We start from the raw sequence: 21,324 nt of genomic DNA, 5'->3' as shown, positions 1-21,324 counted from the left end.
TGATTTGACGTCAGCCGGCCTCCCCTGAGTTGTCTGAATAGACTTTTCCAAGTTTTTGTTCGTGCTTACTTCAGTCAGCTCCTCTTTCATTGGAAAGGAGACTCGGGGGGCACTCATATACTGCAAAGTTTCTTTATGATTCTTGTCCCCTCCCACAACGTTGTCTCGCCGCTCTCCACATCCGTTTTGGAAGAATTTTCAAGCGGTTTAATTTGCCCTTGAACAAGAGCGCTCTGACCGACGGCGCTATACAAATCTCGATCCTCAACAGGTCTATTGTTCCAGTTTTTAAATTTCTATGGCCAACTATTAATTGATAAATTCTGTCCAGTAATTTCAACAACGGTGCTACAAAGGAACAGAATTCTGAACAACATCAACGGATTCGAATAAGAATTCAAACACAAAAAATGGATCTGATGCATGTCGAGGATGTAGTGAAGCTGGCACATCCGATAACCAATTCAGTGGTCCTCTCTGGTAGTAGAGGGGATGATAAATACAGGGAGCTACATAATCTACTGGAAGGTCAAATATGATACGACGAGTGACTTATGGGACCAGAGTGCCACCTTTGTGGTGAAGATGTATATGATTATACCAACCCTATTACGTACAAAGACTCTATTATATATATTATGTTCCAAGATGATTTAATTGAAGATTTTTGTTGGAAGGACGGATTGCTTCAATGTGTTTATTGTTTTAATTATTTCCACAAAAACAGGTGCAATTTGTCCATGTCGGCCCAGTCGTTTTTTAACTGTTTTCTCTCTAAAATCTGGGCGTGTCCTAATTGTATTCCTGATTTTGAATGTAAACCAAAAACTGCTAAACCGAACAAATACCTTAAACTAGTAAGAAGGTTGATTCCTTTACGAAACCAGTATGATGAAATGTACTCTACAATTAAGCTTTTTAGAAAAAAATATGACTTATTTATGAACACATTTGAAGATTATGGAATAGGTTAGATATGTTTCCCTTCATAATTAATCGTTTTTAAGGTTACAATTTGGATTCCTGTGTTGATTTTACATACAATTTTTATGGTTTGATATGGCGAATGGATAAGAAATGTATAGTAGATTTTGAATGTTTTAGTTAGTTACATATTTGTTTATATTTTATGTGTCACTTGTGGAAGAGCATGGTTTGTTACTGTGAACTTGGTAGACACTTGAATAAAGCTTAATTAATCAATCAATCAATCAATTCAAACGCGCGCCTGGACATATCTAAGTGGACAAACAAATTAACATCCATGATGACGATGACAAGACATGCAAAATAGTTAGAGTGCATGTAAAACTTGTTGCCATAACGAACTAAAATAATTGCCAAATGATTCGCAAAGAGGTAAATTACATAAATTAAGTATTATTTTTTTGAAGACGCTATCAGTACATAAATCTTATTGTTTCTCTTATTTTATTTTAATTTCTTAGTGAAATCAATAATTACATCTAGCACGTACATCTCCATTTGCAACCTTCGCATTTTTTCACTAAAAAATGTTGCAGATTTATCAGTGTTTGTAACGTCCCATTCGTGCATCTTAACGGATTCAGCGGTGGAACTTTTCCCATCTGAGCGTGTCCCAGCGTCCAATAAAATATTACTATTAGCCGCAAAGAATTCCTCATTCAAAGACATGGAGTCATAATAACTTTTATCATTACTACTTGTACTCATTTTGAGTTTCTCAGCAAGTTCCAAAACCGTTAGACCATCTCCGTTTTTGCAATAAAATAGTTTTTTCCAAATTATTTGAAACGAAGAACTCCAAGAACTCGGTAATATAGGGTTTCAGCTTGAGGAGACCATTGCTGATCAGAATCGAATGAAAGAATGTACGGCCCTTCTTATCTAATAAATCTGATGAAACCTCATATGCTAGTAAGATTTTGAGTAGAGAGAATAATAATTCGGGTTTTTCTAAATTGCTCCAACTAATTGCATAATGCCACGCATTCTCTAAAGTGTTAGGATTTATGTAATGAATGTCTGCTCCGTGCTTTACCAAAACCTGGATGACTTCCGAAATTGGTCCCCCATAAGAACTTGGTCCCCTATTTTTAATGGCAAGTATCAGAGCAGTATTTCCATGCTTATCGGGACAATTAATGTGAGAATTTGGGTCTTCCATATTGCTCAGTAGAAAATCGAGACCATTCAGATTTCCATGCTCAGCCGCTGTCATAAACGGCATTTTTCCAAAGTGATCCTTTTGGTATATTAATTCTAGACATTTTGACACAATTCGGGTTGCCAGGATATTCGCCGGTTCCGTTTCCCCATCATAAAGCCTACTTGCCCAAATGTGTAAGGCAGTTACCCCACCTGTGTGTTTGATACATGGATTTGCATTCTTGTCCAATAAATAGTTCGCAATGTCCAATTTCGCGTTAAATATAGCTAGCCAAAGTAAAGAATGACCTCGGTAAATCACATTTGTGAAAAAATCCTCGTCTAATGCGAACTCCTTCTCCAAGAAGGTTACCACATTAACGTTTGTCCATTCTACGCAAAAACCTAAATTCTCTGTTATCACGTCGGTCAAGAGTGGTTTGGCAATATCACCTCGGTTGTCTTTTAGTAGTCGTACAAAACCACGTCCAAGTCCATTAAAATCCATTTGTAAGGCAAATTGCAATCCATTTCGACCGACTACCCCTTTCTGTATTATTTCCTTGGCTGCGCTTTTTCCTCCTAGTAATTTAACTATTTGTTTGACTTGGCTAAAAAGACCGCGGGAAATCATAACTGGCAACGATCCTTTATCCATGAAATGCTTCCTGAAATAAATTAAAAACAGTGCATTTTTTAAGCATATCATTAGTAGGGTAGGTCATCCGGCGAATCGGACCCGATAAACAAGTCATCGGATAAGATAGCCTATGATGATGGATAATCGGATCGGGTACTATGGCCAAACCGACCCGAATCATCTAGTCCAATGGATATCCGGTCGGATAAAATAATTCAATATGCGAATCAACATATATTTACAAGGCCGTAAAATCCATGCAATCATACATAGATAAATACGTACATAATTAACTTATCTCAATAAATCATTGCAAAAGCCGGATTTGACAAAGTAGCGAAATCATTTGTTACATGATGTTGTTCAGATGTTGCATTCTTCAAGAGGGATGCCTATAAATTATGCCACGGGTATTAGGGTACAGGTTTTGCGTCACAGCCCCATTCGCGCGATATGTTACCGTAGGTTAGCCAGGGGTGTAACTCGTGACAGTTGGGGGGAGGGTCTGGAAAATGCACATTTTTGTGCCACATAATTTATAGGCAGCCCCCGATAATAATTTAGCAAATTTTTGAAATATTGTGAGCATACGAGATAAAGTTGTCAGACCTAATTTGTTATGAAGACAGAGATTTTATGCCCCCCAACACCAGTTATCGTTTACAATGATAAGCTTAAATTGCCCTCTTGTGTTGAACACAGACGCACGTGAATTATATTTTAAGTTACAGTGCAGGCTTAATATAGCCCGAGACAGGCCAAGTTGTTGCTATCGCGCAGCACATATTTTCAGGAAATCTCTCTCTTACTTCTCGTGAATCGATGTCAATAAAAACTAATTTTTTTCAATCCAAATTCAATTTTGACCTTGGTAGCAAATGACAGGATATTTAATACAGTTTGGTTCGTATATACGGCGATTAAAAAGTCTGTATGGGTCGCCCAAATGAATTTTTTAGATTTTTAATTCACACTCTTCCATTATGAATCAAATTACCAAATTATCGACCATGTTTCAGCTCAATTTGATGAATTTGAGAACTCCACAGGGTCTGTTCAGACGAAGATTTTCTAATTTGAAGTTTCATTTGAATTCCTCCATTATGAGTCAGTAGCAACCTCAACTTCAGGTTTCTACGACGATTTTAAAATTTTGGTGCGTAATACATCACACACCTACAAATTTGTGTGTCATATTTACATGACCCAACCTGTCCAGTTGGGTCATAATATTGTCCAGTTGGGTCACGACCGATTTTCCAATCTTCGAACTTAAATCCACATTTGCCCCGCACTATATGTGCACCAAATTTCAAGTCGATAGGATGAGTTTAACGAGAGTTGTCACAAGACAAACAGACGGACAGACACACGACATGACGGTTGACAGTTGCATAAGCCTCGACTAGGGCTAACAACTGACATAAACCTCTAAATTTAAAATTTACAAAATGTAATTAAAATATAAAAATCACGAAACTCTATGCTATTTGTTAGTAAGATTAGAATAAAAATTAATTTTGCTCAATTGCAGTCAGTTATGACCATTCGAATATTCCAACGCGGTCACCGTTAATACCTTGTAAAATGATAACAAAAATCGGATGGCCGAAGTATTCGGATCGGATTTATCCGGTCGGATGAAAGTTTAATATGATCCGTTTCGGTAGTATTCGGATACTACCTTTTGTTATCCACTCCGATGATTATCCGATTCAACATGACGGATACGATATTTTCGTATCGGATAGATCAACCCTAATCCTTCTCGTTAGTAAATAAATTGCACTAACCTGACCAGGTCTGCATGGTTTGCTGCATGGGACCAAAGAATTGCGATGGGAGTAGAGTCAAAAAACTTGTCTCTCAGGAAGTTGTATCCCCTCAGATTCACGTCTGTGCTAAACTTATGGTTTGGAAAATCCTCACAGACGATGAGTTCCTTAATTATGGCGTGGTCTCGTTTCTCGTCCTCCTGTATTAACCTCAATGTGCTGTGAATGAGGCGATGTATTTCTACTTTAATTTTATAGTTTGAAAAGCGAAATTCGTAAGGTCGGACGTTGACCAAAGATAATGATGAAAGAAGATGACTGGCATTTTCTAGCATTTCTTGTGGTTCAAGACGCACCAATGCTTTCCTTGATATCTCTTTTATATCTTGTTTGATAGTGGTGACATGATCCAGGAAATAGTCAAGATCACACTCATGAGAGAAATAGGCACATCTTTCAATAAAATGCATTGCAAGGGTAGCATACTCGTGGTTGGATTTTTGTAATTTTTCCAGGGAAATCTTGACACAAACGTACAAGCTTTTCTTGTATTGCAAGTTGAGATCATCTTTGGTATTGGGGTCATTTGGATATCTAAGATGAAGACTTGATTTATCCTTCATTTCTTGCAGATACTGGGTTATCTTGTAGGCAGAGCCTCTATGGTTACAAACGCTGGCGATGGTTCCTGCCATGACACGGATAATTACTGGTATTCTTCCAGACTCTGAGACAAGCTGAGAAAACTCATCTAGCTCGCAATCAACTTTATCTGTAAATAATTAATTTAACCAACTTAATATAAAAAGTTGTACTCCAAATTTTTAACTAAATACAGACATTAGGAGAACAAAATGATGCATTGGCATTACCATTGGTCGATATTTATCTATTCCTATGTAGAAAATTTCTAATTACCTTGTAATATTTTACGAAACAGTTCCTCAGCTTCAGCTTCTTCCAAAATGTCCACCCTGAACGTCTTAACTTCACCCATTTCATCTTGAATTATAATTTTCTCCACCGATGTTAGTAAGACGGCAACATTATTCAAATCTTTGTTAAGTGGTAAGTATTTCTTGATTTCTTCAAATGACTCGACATTGTCAAATATGACTAGGAATTTGTGTGGATTTTTTGAAATTAGTAACTCGTAAAGTTTATTGGCAAGTAATATCCCGTCATTTTCTGTCTTTTCGTCTTTAATTCCTTGGTTTTTTAATTCTCTTGTGATTTTATCGATTATTCCAGATTGTTGTTCGGCATCTATCCAGATCACGCCAGAAAATAATTTTTGTTCTGCACATATTAGTGCGATTTTCTGTACAGTTTGTGTTTTTCCATGACCCCCGAGACCGTGTATGTCGACAAAAGGGAAGCCGATCTGATGACTTGAGTTTTCTGTGCTCCATGACGTGAGGGATTGGATTATTTGACTCATAAATTCAGTCCTACCTGTGAAATCTTTATCAGGTTTTGGAACTGGTAAGAACTGAATTTCGTCTTTAATTTTCGGCTGTTGAACTATTTCAGCTTGGTTATTAGCTTTGTATCTTGCTTTTTTCCTGGCATCTTCTAGATCTGGAAAAAATGGTATTGTTGGTAATTGTTTGATAGACTTTAATTAATACGTCTGCGGAAGGGAAGTACATATGTAAACTCATTACCGTGTCCACTAAAGCTGCGTTTACGGTTTCTTGGGTCTTCATGCTGACTTTGGGGTCCGCCTGTGGGAGATTAAATTTTATTTTTTAAGGATTCCATATGTGTTATATGTGAACATTAATTGTTGTTCTACAAATTTCTAAATAACAATTTAAGGTGGAACTCATTTTCATATCCAAGTTGATGCGTCATGATTTCTGTGTAGCCTTCGTATCGCTGAGTTGCTGGATATTATTTGCAGATAAAAGTGTATATAGATTTTGTGATTAAAAGCATCAAAAACACAAGATTTTTATGAAACGCAACTAACTTCTTGTTGCAGAAAATATTTAAACTGGTTTATGAAAGTTCGAACATGTTGGTGTAAATTGTAGAATTTGTTCCATCCTCCGAGATAATGTTGGTGTAAAGTTTCTTCTTTGCTAATCTAAAAATAAGTTTCTTAAAACTTCCCGTTTTAAAAATTAACTTTCCAAAAATTCAAAATACCTTGATCTTTGAAAGGCAGCAAATTTATACTAATTTAATAAATGTGACAAACAAATTGTTAATTTTTGAAATCGTGTTAAAATTCTAAAAATTACATGGTTTAAAAAAATCCAGGTTTTGGGTAAAAAAAATACTTAAAAATTCCACCACAGAAAATTCTGTGCATTCAAGAAACAGCAAAAACAATGCCCCGTTAATTTCTGTAAATAAGCAACTTAACATTAGCCCTGTAAAAGTCGAGGAAACCCACCTCATGCCGCGAGTTGTAAGGATACATACGTAGGAATTGTGAACACACCGATGTTTCACTGTGCATCAAGGTAGGTAACCCCTAGATAGAAAGGTAGAAAGGTAGAAAGGTAGAAAGGTTAGAAGGATAACATAATTTTAAAAGTGTAATAAACAAAATAAACGTGCAACGTGTAAAAACTGGAAAATTTTCCTGGTTAATATGTCAATTAGGAAAACTTATTAATTAAAATGTATGCCACAATGTAAATATATGCTGTGAATTTGTCTGCTGGTTGTGTGAACTCGACGATGTGTCAACTTCGTGTAACTTGATGTTATCGACCTGACCAACGTCCTATTAAGCGCATGAGAAATTAGCAACTTTCTTAATTTATGGATACCTGCCACGTGCTGCTTAAATATTTGAAGAACTCTACTGTTGCAGCTGATCTCTAGAGCGGTCATAATTACAGGAATGTCATCATCGGTCCGTGAATCACGAAGAATTCGAAGCAATTTGTCTGCCTTTAGCTTGCTTCCGTCGATCTTTCCCTTAAACAAAAATAGCTTAATTAAAACCATTTAAATAAGTATCACAACTTCTAATTGTAAGTAGTAAATATTAATTTACCAAATTCGCCACCTTTTCTTCGGTGATAATCTTATTCACTTCGAGATGATCTAGAAAACTTCCACTCACATCCAACGCATCTTTGAGAGCCTCGTAGTTGTTCTTGATTGTAGTTTCAAGAATTTTGTGCGATGTTGAGGATGCCATTGATAAACTGGAAAGAATTTTTTAAATTGTGTCATATCGAGATGTTTTACTGATTTGAATATTAAATATATACGGAATTAACCATCACGTTTGGACGATGATTAAATTCGTTAAATGTGACTAAACTTGTTGGACAGAGTATGACTCAAGTAGCTAATTTTTTGAGATTGTGATTGCGATATCATGGTTTATTAAATTCGATAAGTACATACATACCTAACAGGTGGTGTCAATGTTTAACTAGAATGCGGAATTTTGATCCGAAATTTCATTTTCATTAATTAATTTTGAGTAAAATGCACAACAATTGGAGGAACTTCGAAAGTTGTCGGAAATTTTTCAAATTGAGTGGATGATTTTACCCAATTTTTGTCATACTAAAGAACGTCCGGGAATGAATGGGAATGGTCTGAAAATGTGGTCATAAAATCACAATGAGTTATCGGAATTTTAAACTTTTTGCATATGTATAATACCAAATACGTACCTACATAATTTAATTAATAGCTAAGGCCGCCACACCCCCGTTGGCGACTAGTTCGATTTTCTTGCGAAGATTTTTCATTAAATTTTTTCCCGAAGTTTTTGCCACTTCCGAGGTGATTTTCTTCCATCGTCCTTTGAATTTTCGAAAGGTGTCAGGCACATCTTGAAGCCGGGAGTATACTGACTTAGAACGTGCCCAGAATTTTTCGATTGGGCGGAGTTGGGGTACATTAGGTGGGTTGATATCTTTTGGTACGAAATCAATATTTTTCTTTCTGAGGTACTCGGTCACTTTCTTTGCATAGTGACAAGTGGCGAGGTCAGGCCAAAACAAAACTTTATCATTTTTGTGAAACCTATTAATAAATGCTTCCAATCCAGCCTTGACGCAATTTTTCAGATAAATATCTTGATTGATATTCCCTTCGAGAACTACCGGGTCTGATACATGTCCGTGACTGGAGATGCATTGCCAAATGCAATATTTCTTTGGAAATTTGTCTTTTTTTCGTACTTTTTCTTCATAAGCCACTTCAGAGGGATCCGAGCTATGAAAAAAATGACGCCCTGGAAGATTTAAAGGGTCAACCGGAACATACGTTTCGTCATCCAGGATCACTACTTTTCCACGCATTTTCTTCAACAATTTTTGACAGCAATCCTTGATCCGACTTTCTTGTACGGGCTTGTAATTTGGTGCAGGTTTTTTGGTCCTTGCTTTGATTCCTAATTTATGGACCTTAATTTCCCCCAGGTAGCTTTTGGAAATTTTGACTTTCCTGGCAGCTACAGCTACTGACGTTGATGGCTTGGTTTTGAAAATTTTTTCAATTCTATTTTTCACTCGAGTGGTCGCTAGCTTCGCCGGACGACCAGCTGGCTTCTTGAATTGCACATTTTCGGAATCCTTGAACTTTTTTATGTAGGAATACACATTTGAACTTGGAATTCCTTCCTGCTTAAAAAAGTTCCAGGTCACCTTGGAGTCTCGGTTGGCTGTCGTGTTGTAGAACTCCATCACTCGTTTTGCTAACAGCTCCCTTTCAAACAAGCTTCTTCTACCCTTATCCATTTTTGAAATTTAAGAGTGATATACCAAATTGACCCTAATGAAGTGGGCTTTCAGAAATTTAAATTATTATAGTTCGCGGGTTTATTGATTTGTCAATATACTCGCTAGAGCGCGCATTCCCATTCATTCCCGGACGTTCTTTATATTTTACTCAACCTTTGGTTAATTTTGATTTTTTTCATTGACCGTATTCCCACTTAAAATACGTAAGCTATATGTTAAAAACTCGAAGTTTCTTCAGTTTTGCCGCAAATTTTGTACAGTTTTTCATCTTACTACATATATTCACAAATTTTGAAATTTCCATATTTACTCTAAACTTAATTAAAATATGTATGCATATTTCTTTTGTGAATTTTGTGCATAAATTAATATATGAATTTACTATATTATAACAGTGTTGCCTTACACACCTGTCTGAATTTTACCATACAATAATACGTCTACAAAAACTTAGACTTCATAATGTTTCTCTTACCAATTATGTATTCACTTTACATGGGTTGCGTCTTCCACAAAAATTAGATTGCTTTTCTAGAAAATGTGTTATGCCAGCACAAATTAATATCCCCATAGGTGAAGGTGTGGTGATCGAGGTGTGTGAAGTGGTGCCAAAATGGCTGCTGCTTATCTGCAATTGCGTTGCAGACTAGTTAATGACGAATAGAGGACCATAGTGCTTCTAACTAATGGTAAGTATGGGCCGTACAGCAAGCATGTTATTGGATTGCAAGAAATTTTGACCCCTACCCCCAAATGTGAAATATATGCCCCACGTTATATGGTAATTAACATATGACGTATAGGATTCCTTGACCCCTGTCGGGTCAAATCGATCACATGCTTACTGCACAGTATGTACCGTATGTACCATTAATCGGTTTACCTTACATAATTTAACTTTATGTACACATTTCAGCAATGCTGCGCAATTTACGTTATCAACGGAATAAATAAATAAGTACATATTTATATTGATAAGACAATCTTGCCTGGCTTATGCTTTGTTGGCTTATCTTGAATAAATAGATGGACACGAACTAAATATGACGATGCTTGATATTTTATTCATTGTAAACTTATTTCTCGTATCATTATTCAAGGGTAAAGAAAGTCATGGTTGACGAATATTTGTACGGTGAGGGCACCATTTTAAAAGTTAAAAAAAAATTGTTCTGTAATCTTTTCAGATATCAACAATATTCCGCCAGTTTCACCTGATAAATACAGTCATTTCCATAAAATCCTATAATCCTAAACTGAAATTTTATAATCTATTTAAAAATTTCTGAATTTGCTCGAGATAGAGTATATATATGTAAGTCGTGGATGACGACACAACAATAGAGTAAAATTTGCCCAACCGTTGGATAACTTTCACCCAATCGTTGTGTCGACAACTGTTTTGCTAAACCTTGGTTAAGTTTTCCTTTATTTAAAATGTGACATATGACTGGCTTCTATGCTTGCTTAGTAAAAAATTTTCTAAATGGGATTTAAAACAATTTTTGAGTGATTTCAAAATTTCAAATTAATCTAAACAAGCACATAAGCCAGTCACCCGCCGGGCGTAAATAATAGGCTGGAAATGTCTATTGACAACGGAAATGAAAGCAAATGTTCGGCGACGGAAGTACACAAAATCATGTTTTAATAATTAACAGATACTGAATATTCTGAATATTCTAAAATATTTTGAAAAATTATCTCATATTTGATGGTGTTTATCTGGGATTAGATAACCGCCGTAAAACAACCGTCCCAAGATAACTACATATAATCAGACTTTTAGTTTTTTTTAATTTTTAATTTAATTTGAAAATTCGCGTCATTCTAAACTTGACTTGGCTTACTTTCACTTCCGTTACGGAATACTTCCGTTGCCCACAGACACTTCCAGCTTATAATATAGATATTTATCGGTTCTTGGGTTGCCATAATTGAACCCGAACGTTGGAGACAAGAAACCGGTTTGTTAAGTTTTTCTAAATTTTTAAACGTATTTACTTAATTTTGCATGCCACTAATTTGATTTTAATCAACCTCTTGGAAGGGATCGCAATTCGAAAAACAAAATACGAAAAAAATTGTTCGCAAAACTTTAAAAAAGTCGAGTTTCAAAAAACTCGAATCGGGTTGTAAACTGAAGAAAACCTAAATTATGAATCCTTAGGTGCTAGTATGTGAATGGTAGTGCTAAATATTTTCATATCATCTCGAAGGCCTCTGCCCCTTTACGGCTTTAGTAACTTCTCAAGGAAGGGCCGAGTGAAATCGAATTATTTTTACTATCACACTAAAAAAAATTAGCTCAAGAAACCGTGTAAATCTTAGCAAAATCGAAGGTTTTTGTCTCACAATAATTATGTTTTGATTGTTGTTACTTTCTTAAAATGGTACATAAAGACCAGTGGTTTCCGCAGTTTTATCGAAAATTTAGCATGTATGTACATATGTAAAGTACATTAATGGAATACGTTTGTCTATCCCTGTACCCATAATGACATTAAAATTCGGATGTTTTTCTTTATTCTTGTGAACTTAATGTATGTGCATAGCGACTAAATAATGCCCAAATTTATTATGTACATAAACCCAGTATTGGCTTGCATTTTTGGAGCAAGATTTTAATAAAGTAAAATGTATACAAAACTTAGTAATGTTTCCCTTACCAGGTATTCAGGAAATGGGTTAGTCCGCTAAAATTACGGTGCACACATGGTTTGTTGATTAATTTTCTCACAGGCGAAAGTATAATTTCAAGGTGTGGTGAGAGAGCTGTGAAGTGTGGCCAAAATGGCTGCCACCCTTATCGGAATATGCGTTGCACCCGACTTACCAAACGAGGACCAGCGCAGTTCAACTTATCCATGTTGGAATTGGTTTATCTTTCATTACGTCACTCTTTTGCATAAGCCTGAACATCATTTCTATCCACTGCGCAATTTGTTATTATCAATGGGATAAATATATAGGCACGTAGGTATATATATTGATAAGAGGGTCTTGCCTCGTACATAGTCATTTATGATCGGTGGCTTATCGGGCAGCAGGGGTAGCACATTAAAGGCCAATTCCCGAATTAATGTTAATTTGGCCAAAATATTGTTATCAAAAGGTAATTTTATGTAAATGAAAGAAATGTAATAGAAATGTTTGCCACCATTTTTTTCATCATAGGTCAATCCCATATTACGACCTTTTATTACATACTTTTAGCTGTGCGTTAAGAAATGGAAATTATTGGTTTACATTTTGAGACCATTCTTGATTCATTTATCTTATTTTAGATAGCTTTACTTTACACAAGCATGAGAAACACGGCGCAATGTACATATGTACATTATCAATGGAATGGATAGGTACATATGCTGATAAGAAGCTCGTTCATGCTCTGGTGGCTTATCTTGCATTCGTTGCTTCGTACTTAGTTTCATTATTTTATTGCGTTTTAATTGAAATTTAGTTTGTGTAAGTTTTGACGCAGTATGAAGTTTTTATATACTTATATAGTTAATCGAAGTAGCATTCAATTTGATCTTGTCTAAGCCGGGGCCCCCGCAAACGCCGGGTTATCCAGTCTTAAATCTGGGTTTGGTGTAGAGAAATGTTTGTTTTTTATGAAGATTGGACAATATCCGCATTAAAACTCCAGCTTGCTAGAGAATCTGCAAAATCCGAAAAAAATGGATTTTTTATATGTGTAAGAAATATTAGCTAATTATTCAAACCTGATGCGCTCTGGTAATCTACACTTTCAAGGATTTTTCTCAAATCGCCAATTGTCTTTCTCCCATTAGCTGCCACCCAGTAGGTTAGAGTATTTGAGAGAAATGCGTAATATGTGGTGACGCCCATCTTGAGCGGTTTAGACCATTGGTCAAGCTTATTTGGTGGTATTAGGAAAATGTTTCCTAATAGAGTTGGGTCACTGATGATCATACCATCATCTTGTATACGGATGACAATATCATGAATCTTCACTGTCTCTGGGGTAAACGAAGAAACGTCTCGTGCTTTTGTAGATTCGAGGCATGGCGGGCTTCCAGGATTTCTTAAAGGGTCGGTTTTATTCTTAAATTCTAAGGATATCAAGCTCTTATTCGTTACATAAATATTTTTCCATTTTCCTGAATTTGTGTATGTATACCTGCCATGCGTTGCTTAAATATTTGAAGAACTTTACTATTGCAGCTAACATCGAGAGCATGCATAATTACAGGAATGTCATCATCGGTCCTGTAATCTCGTAGATTTTTGAGCAATTTGTCGGCCTTATTCTCTTTTCCGTTCGTCTTGCCCTTAAATAAAAAGACCAGAATTAAAAACTCGGGAAAATTAAAAAAAATGTCACAACTTATAAATAATACGTATGTATATAAACATTAATTTACCAGCAACTCCATGGTTTCATCGTCGATAATTTTCTTCCGTTCGAGACAGTTTAACAAAGACAGACTCATATTCAACGAATTTATTAGGATGTCTAAGTTATCGTCAATAATATTTTTAAGGATTCCATTAGATGTTGGGGATGCCATTGGTAAACTGAAAAGTTTATTTAGTTGGAACAAATCGAGATGTTTCACAGATATGTATTAAATGAAATGAAATTTTCTTTACATAAAAAAATTAATAATTAATTTTTGGATGTGGTGCCAAACTGAGACCAGTTTTATCTGCAAATGCGTTGCAGGACTGACGTAACTAGCAACACTGTGGTCCCATTTATGCTGGGGTTGATGTACCTTGCATCAATAACTTTACATAAGCAACACGGCACCAGTTATGTTATCAATGGAATAAATACGTATATACCTATGTATATACTTTGATAAGAATCTGTTGGCTGGTTCATGCTTGATGGCTTATCTTGAATCAATTTTTGGATACGAAATGTACACATGTATGTATGCAGTACGAGATCCTATTCATAATAAAGATTTTTAGCAAGTTGTAATATTTACCAACTCGAAATTATTGGTGGGACTAAATCACATTTTTTAATTGCATTATTGTAACACACTACGTTACAATTATTACACTATTAAGGAAGAAATTCATGATCATTTAAATGAATAAAAGTGAACAATAAATTACTTAATTTATTGTTACCTGCCAAGGCATTTTGCAATTCTACGACATCAGTAATAATTTTGTCACCGTTAGGTAACGTATGGAGGAATTAAAACAAGAGTTATCCACCCAACACGTGGTCTTTGTCATCGTTGTGAGTGTGAGCACGCCGTTGATGATTTTGATCGCGGTGGCAGACGGATAGTAAATCCTGCTGAGCACACAATGCTAATAAAAATATTGGTACATACTGCAGGCAATTTCTTACCCTTGAAAGACTATTTTTTACTATAGCTTTACAACGCGGTATAGTTTCACAGTACCTCCGCTCGTAATAATCGTATCACAAAATTATTGAGAGCGTATTATTTTAGCACACATCGTGACCGTGTTCTTTCCGTAGCTGTTTTGTATTTGAACTTTTTGAAGGAGCACGGGTACAAGGTGACAATATCGAATATTAGCGTCATGCATGACGTTAATATCTCGTCTCCTTATCCATGGATATGGAGACAAGATGGACGTTAAATTTGCATAAATTGTCTAGATTGACATGTGCAAACGTACGCAGTAATAAAATTGTGACATGACAATGTTGGAAAATCTCGTCTAGAGAAAAAGTATGATGAACTAGCTTATATGCCCGCCTTAAGGATGGCTGCATGCAAAATTGGAAAATACTGACATCTGACTGTCAGTGCAACTGATAATATGAGTTTTTCCTCTCCACTAGGAACTCAGAAGTGATAAAAAGTACACACATTTCTAGTCGCAAGCTATTTAAGCTTTAGTAATAGTTACATATATCCTCGGACACACGTGACAAGGCTACTAATTCAACAAGTTACTTATGTCTCTGAAAATACACGGAGCTATGTACATCCTTGAACTATGGACATTATTCTCATTTCTGTCACTTCGTAGAACGCTATAAGCTCTGAGGATGAAAAACAGGTCGAGTCTCCAGAAAAATCGTCATTTTCGAAGGCAGTCCAACTCGAAATTCCCGTGAGAACTCGACGAGCAGGAAGAAATCCGAAATTGTTGGCCGCTAACCCGGCAATGTGCGTTCGACGCCACCCGTGCTGGTGGTGGGAACACCACTGTAAATCGAAATGTATGGCGTTCTTGTGTCCGACGGTCCCATAAATCTCATCGACAGGCTTGGAGGAAGTTCGAAATTATCGCAAACCATTGTCCCGTCAACAGAAGAATTTCCGAAGGTCCTTAAAGTATATTTAGTAGTTTGTCTCATTGAATCCGACCCAGCTAGAAAAATATTGAAATACATATTTAGCATTATTAATCACCTAAAGGGTGTTGATTTAAATTGTGCCGATTTTTCCAGTCAATATTTGAAAACTTGCACGATGGAAACACAGAGGTCAATTTTTTATCAGAGATACAGTGCTAATTACAGGTATTGTATAGAAAATGATTAAGCGTGGTGGAGTTTCTGCTCGCCAAAAACACATGTCCACTTGATTAACATTGAAAGCGGGCTTAGATTGAAATCAAATCCATCAAGCGTAATCAGTTCCCAATCAATAGTCTTGGGCAATTTATTCTGATCATTCCCTTAACTTCTTTATTTTGAGTTTGTGCTAATTTTCATAAATTTGTTTATGGTCACTAAAATCATCGGGACGAATTAAGTTAACATCCTTTATCATGATTCATGATAAAGTGTTTTATTGTCTGTGATATCTACAGCTTGATAGCAATTAAATATGTAAAATTTGAGAAGGATATTTAGATCAGGGGCCGTCCATAATTTGCGTAACGCGAGAGGGGAGAGTGGATCTAAGGCGCCAATGACATCGTTTCTTTTTTTCACATATGACTAAAGGGTAAAGGGAGAAAGGAGTTCTAGAAATTTTCGATTATTTTGCGTCGCGTAATTTATCGACGGCCCCTCGTCATCCGAAACTAATTTAACTCTTAAGCAAGTATTCCTTACTATCCTGTGTAGCACCATGATTTAACATCTCTCAAAAAGACCTGGTACCCCGTAAGATCCGGCTCTTTAGTTCGGAATCGAAGCGCGTTCCCCTCATGGTCAGGCTCCGTGAAGAATGTTACCTCCTGTGTGAAGCCGAGAGCAAAATAGAGGCAGGTGCCGAAGGTAAATAGTCGAAGGAACATTATAACTGAGTTTGTCCGGTAGATAGACTGGTGAATTTGGCAAGAATGGATTACATTTTATATGTAAATATGTACCTCCAACTGATTTCGGCATTGAGGGAAATGTATCAAGTTTTGCAAATCTGAATTTTGCAAGAGAATGCTTTTAACCCACTTGAATATATACGTGTTGGCCGTATGTAAATAAATATGTTATGCAATTGAAACTATGTACAGGGTACATTAAATGTGCCGCAACGAGACTCTCGCTACAATGGACAATTTGGCAGAGGGAAAAAGCCCCAATCTCATAATGGGGAGCAAACCATGTTCAACCCAGTTTAGTTTTGACCATCGCAGTTTGATAGGTCAACTCTTTAGAAACAACATTTATTGAGGAACTTGCACGGAGGTGCAATATTCAGCATATTTTGGACCCCTTTTTCCAGTCGAATTTATGTTAATGGCGACAGTTTCACCTTTTCGCGATCTTACCGAATTCTACTGCTCAAGTTCCGGAATAAATGTTGTCTCAAAAGATTTGCTACTTTGATCTAACATGGTTAAAATAAGTATAACCTGAATTGACCATGGATTGCATTCCCACTGTCAGTTATGGGGATATGGGATTGAGATTTGTATTAATTATTCAAGTCTAGTAACAAACCTGATTGTTCACAATGACAAAATTCTTAAAATGTTGCATGTCAGAGACTAAATTTCGATAACTGAAGGAAATTTTCGAATTACTCGGGTTTTTGCTTGTAGTGAGACATTTCAATCACCCTGTACTTCTGGTTGAGTATTAACTTATCACGCACGTGTGGTGTAGTTGGCTGGAATTTTATCAGTTGGCATTGATGATTTATAAGTACGATACGTACACCTAAATTAAGAATGTACATACATTTATTAGCTCGCCCTGCGTAGCACGAGAGCTATTGAATTCCTCTTGTCCGTCCGTCCGTCTGTCTGTCCGTCTGTCTGTTAATGAGGTTTTTGCATCAATTGATGCTAATTAAAAATCCCCTTGACAATTATTGCATATGTTAGGCGCACCATTGGTATTGAACAAACCGAATAGAATTTTTTAGTAAATAAATAGCACAGTTGATATCTAACAATCGGTAACACAAAATGATGCGAAATAATTGGGGGACGGGATGCAAAACGCACCAATAGTGCAGAATATCCGGGAGAAATCATCATACAATTTTGACAAAGTTTTCAAAATTATGTATCCCGGATGGTCGCTAATGCTGCACTAATGGTGCAATGGCCGGTTCTGTTGCACCATAGACGGCATATATATAGTGAATATATAAGAGTTGTGATCTATTTTGTTGGCTTATTCCGCACCTTCAGTGCAAAGTTCTGTCTAATCATCATGACAGGGTGAGCTACTTCTAACGTTACTACGGTTTATTAGCTCACCCTGCGTAGCATGAGAGCTATTGAATTCCTCTTGTCCGTCTGTCCGTCTGTCTGTCCGTCTGTCCGTCTGTGTGTTCACGAGTTTTTTGCATCAATTGATGCTAATTAATAAGTCCCAAAACCATTTTAACCCTAATTCGTAGCACATTTGGTATGCATTAATGTATGTCAAAATTATCTAGCAATTGTGCTCGCTAATTTTTCACCATTGGTGCATAATTATATAAAAATTATGCATCTAGTTTCCATTTTTCTATGGTGCCAAACAATTGGGACAATCGATGCAAAACGCACCAAAGGTATAGAATAACTGGAAGTAAACAATCCTGACCCCGCGTTTTGCGTAGAGCTTGGGAAGAGTCGAAATTATGTTAAAATTATGTGTCAACTTTCCACCCTTATTTTCCACTGTTGGTACCAAACTGTATCGAAACTATACACCTTTCTCGGCTTATTCTGCACCTTTGATGCAAAATGAAATCCAAATTCTGCCCACTTTGTTCGTTTATTAGCTCACCCTGCGTAGCATGAGAGCTATTGAATTCCTCTTGTCCGTCCGTCCATCCATCTGTCTGTTGACGAGTTTTTTGCATCAATTGATGCGAATTAATAAGTCCCTGCTCCATTATTACCGGTCTGAGGAGCTCCATTGGTATCGAACCAGCCGTGGCGCAAATGGTGCGAATTAATTGTGCAAATTGATCAAGGAATGACTACAATTTCGGAATAGGTAGCACCGTCAGTATCGAACAATCGGTTATCCAAAATGGTGTGAAACAATTGGGGGAATCGATGCAAGATGCACCAAAAGTGCAGAATAACTAATGAATATAATAAAAATCGATCAAGTCCATTCGTTAATAAGTTAATAGCACCATTGGTATCTAACAATTTAGAACCCAAAATGATGCGAAATAATTGTGGGAAGCGATGTAAAACGCACTAATAGTGCAGAATATCCGGGAGAAATAATCATACAATTTTGACATAAAATTTTCAAAATTATTTAGCCGGAGTGGCGCTAATGTTGCACAAGTAACTAATTTGAGCATTTGCTACATTTCTCCGTTTATATTGCACCATAGGTGAAAAAATATATAACAATTATGATCTATTTTGTCGGCTTATTGTGCACCTTCGCGAAGGTGCACTAGTATAGCACTTTGCACCGAAGCTTCAGTGCAGAGTTCTATCTAAATAATTTTGACAGGGTGAGCTACTTCTAACGTTACTACGGTTTATTTTATATGCATGCATAGCTGTACTTTATTTAAGTATTTACTTATGTACATTAGGTGAAGTATTGGAACATCGGCATTCGCCATCTCGTAGATCAAATGTTTCAAAATATTTTAATCTTTAGATAAATTAGTATATAGTATAATTAGTATAAGAAATCACTTTTGTAAGTACTTCTGCATTAGTTTTATCCAAGTTTGTATTCCAATCATGAGTAACAATAATGAAAACCGGAATCTGTTCAGACACAAAAAGCTTTAATTTGGATAAGATTCTCAGCGTTCTACGTTCGTAGAGCTGATTTTTATGAGTTTAACCTATCACTAATTTGGAATTGGTCCACCCTATCGCTGAGTGGGAGGAGCTCAAAGTTGGAAAAAATCGTTCCGTCTACGATTTTTAGCACAGTTACAAGTTAACATTTTTGAAAACGGTTTTCGTCAAAAGTTTTCTAATTTTGTTCCCTACAACCGTTTCTAACCGTTTTTCTAACCAATTTTGTGAATTAATTGGCCGTATGAAAATCAAAAACCAATAGTGCAGAATTGATAAAGCACGAGTCAGGCCAAACGTGGTTATCACTCAATCCCACTTTTTGCATGAAATTTTATCGTAAATGCATATCAACCAAGTTAAAAATTTAAATTGGTTTTTCCAATTTAAATTCATATTCCTCTAACAGTATCAATTACATATTTAGCAGCATATGAGGCAAATTTCACGGGAGGGTTGCCAAGTCACGGACAAAAAACAGGTACCCTATTTCCGCTTGAGGTGATATTCCCTCAATCAAATTCATGAATATTTTTGTCCTGTTTTGGTTTGTCACATATTCTCCTCGCCGAGGGGATGAATTATGTTTTTTGTTTGTTCAAACAGTTTTCTACCGTGCGAGATAACAAATTTGCTACAACTAAAGCTATTTCAGTAAGTTCGCCTTTATGGTTTTTAGTGAAGGAGTATAATTAAAAAACTCCCATTTTTGTCCCATTGTTGATAATTGTTTTGCAGATAAGCAAATTAATACTTAATTTTGTGTTGCTGGTTGTCTTTTTATTATCATAAATTTTATGATATGTGTACACAGATATACCTTTTTAATATATGTAGTTGCATTCCTTTTATCTGCATCGCGTATGATTTTGTTTTTGTTTACATCCATGTGACGTGACAAACTTACCCAACCTAATTTAACAAAGATTTACTTGTGAGCTATGACTCTTTTGGGTGTAAATAATACATACAAAAGTCAATAATGTAATCTAAATTAACGTAAATAATGAGTTGAGTTCCTCTTACGAATTTTTGTTGTAGAGTGAAATGAAATATAAAGTGAAGCGATTATATATCAGACAGTAAGTAATTTGCAAACAGGTCAACAAAATCGCACACAATTTTATCATCCTTTTGTATTGTTTTGATTAATCCTTGATAACATATGGGCGTAGATAAATTTATTGCTTGATAATTAAATAAAGGATGACGTATTTGCAATTAAACTAATTTCTGTAAACGGAAAATTAATGAAGTATAGCTAATAATTGAACAGGACCTTTGGTATAAAAGTCAGGATGTAGCTCTCAGTCCTACATACTTCGTCTTTTTCGTCTACTACCACCCATCAAATTTTTATTGAAGAAACGCCAAAATGCCAGGGTAATTCAAAAATTGTGTTAAATTTTATTTAAAAAACCCATAACTCTTTTCGTTAATCCACAGTTGCAACTGCCTAACATTTTGCAATACGTCGTCCTGCTTTTGCAAAAACAATCGACGATTTTGCAACTCTACTTGCGAATGTTGCAGTGATGGCGATTCGTCCTGCAGGAATGGAGGGCGCCCGGCTCCTAAAATGGAAAGGACCACGACTTCTACTCCGAAAGCGAAAGTAGTCAAACCCAGTCCATCAAAGGGTGCTTGTACCAGAAAAAAATGAGACTTTAAATATGTAGATTTATTTTGAGAATTTTTTGACATTTATGTATGAATGTAGTTCTAACGTTTGTATTACTGGCGGTCTTACATATGGGAAATTAAATAAATTAAGATAAGTGTCCTGACGATATTACATAATAAAAAAGATGGGAATACTTATGCTGGATGGAAATATGTATATGGCGTTGTACAACGACGAAAAATAATAATAGTTTAGTGGCGATCTGTAGAATCACCCATTATTTACAGA

General features: G+C 36.0%; 2 protein-coding genes and 1 long non-coding RNA gene across 11 annotated transcripts; 1 reads left to right on the top strand and 2 right to left on the bottom strand.

Moving 5' to 3' along the window:
• Positions 1 to 683: 683 nt before the first annotated feature.
• LOC110859539 lies at positions 684 to 12,115 on the bottom strand. Of its 8 annotated transcripts, XM_035859517.1 has the most exons (10): positions 11,939 to 12,115; positions 9,745 to 9,897; positions 7,562 to 7,715; positions 7,332 to 7,482; positions 6,213 to 6,272; positions 5,464 to 6,126; positions 4,564 to 5,317; positions 2,584 to 2,798; positions 2,440 to 2,523; positions 684 to 2,343 (listed from the first exon to the last, which is right to left on the bottom strand). In XM_035859517.1, exons 3-10 carry the CDS (start codon positions 7,706 to 7,708, stop codon positions 1,706 to 1,708), a joined length of 2,712 nt encoding a protein of 903 aa, XP_035715410.1. In that variant the 5' UTR covers positions 7,709 to 7,715; positions 9,745 to 9,897; positions 11,939 to 12,115; the 3' UTR covers positions 684 to 1,705. The 8 variants fall into 8 exon arrangements, with proteins under 8 accessions (XP_035715410.1, XP_021964198.1, XP_021964197.1 ...); XM_022108506.2 differs by having other exon boundaries at positions 2,440 to 2,798; XM_022108505.2 differs by having other exon boundaries at positions 684 to 2,523.
• A 563-nt stretch (positions 12,116 to 12,678) lies between these two features.
• LOC110859542 lies at positions 12,679 to 13,984 on the bottom strand. 2 transcript variants are annotated; one of them, XM_035859607.1, is made up of 5 exons: positions 13,890 to 13,976; positions 13,661 to 13,814; positions 13,417 to 13,567; positions 12,998 to 13,348; positions 12,679 to 12,934 (listed from the first exon to the last, which is right to left on the bottom strand). In XM_035859607.1, exons 2-5 carry the CDS (start codon positions 13,805 to 13,807, stop codon positions 12,885 to 12,887), a joined length of 699 nt encoding a protein of 232 aa, XP_035715500.1. In that variant the 5' UTR covers positions 13,808 to 13,814; positions 13,890 to 13,976; the 3' UTR covers positions 12,679 to 12,884. The 2 variants fall into 2 exon arrangements, with proteins under 2 accessions (XP_035715500.1, XP_021964202.1); XM_022108510.2 differs by having other exon boundaries at positions 13,661 to 13,984.
• A 6,678-nt stretch (positions 13,985 to 20,662) lies between these two features.
• On the top strand, positions 20,663 to 21,231 carry LOC110859545. Its single transcript, XR_002548868.2, has 2 exons — positions 20,663 to 20,795; positions 20,859 to 21,231. It is a non-coding gene; the product is annotated as an uncharacterized LOC110859545 (long non-coding RNA).
• Positions 21,232 to 21,324: the final 93 nt, after the last annotated feature.

This window comes from Folsomia candida, unplaced genomic scaffold (assembly GCF_002217175.1).
Source record: "Folsomia candida strain VU population unplaced genomic scaffold, ASM221717v1 Fcan01_Sc026, whole genome shotgun sequence".
NCBI classification, from domain to species: Eukaryota; Metazoa; Arthropoda; class Collembola; order Entomobryomorpha; family Isotomidae; genus Folsomia; species Folsomia candida.
Note: the sequence above shows the minus strand (reverse complement) of the source record. Positions and strands in the feature narration are given on the sequence as shown.

Coding starts and splice junctions, on each gene's coding strand:
- LOC110859539 (XM_022108502.2), bottom strand. CDS start 7,708: ATGGCATCCTCAACATCGCACAAAATTCTTGAAACTACAATCAAGAAC. Junction 7,483..7,561: donor AAGAAAAGGTGGCGAATTTG/GTAAATTAATAT, acceptor TTTTTGTTTAAG/GGAAAGATCGACGGAAGCAA. Junction 5,318..5,463: donor GTTTCGTAAAATATTACAAG/GTAATTAGAAAT, acceptor AATTATTTACAG/ATAAAGTTGATTGCGAGCTA.
- LOC110859542 (XM_022108510.2), bottom strand. CDS start 13,807: ATGGCATCCCCAACATCTAATGGAATCCTTAAAAATATTATTGACGAT. Junction 13,349..13,416: donor ATTTAAGCAACGCATGGCAG/GTATACATACAC, acceptor TGATATCCTTAG/AATTTAAGAATAAAACCGAC. Junction 12,935..12,997: donor AGATTACCAGAGCGCATCAG/GTTTGAATAATT, acceptor CGGATTTTGCAG/ATTCTCTAGCAAGCTGGAGT.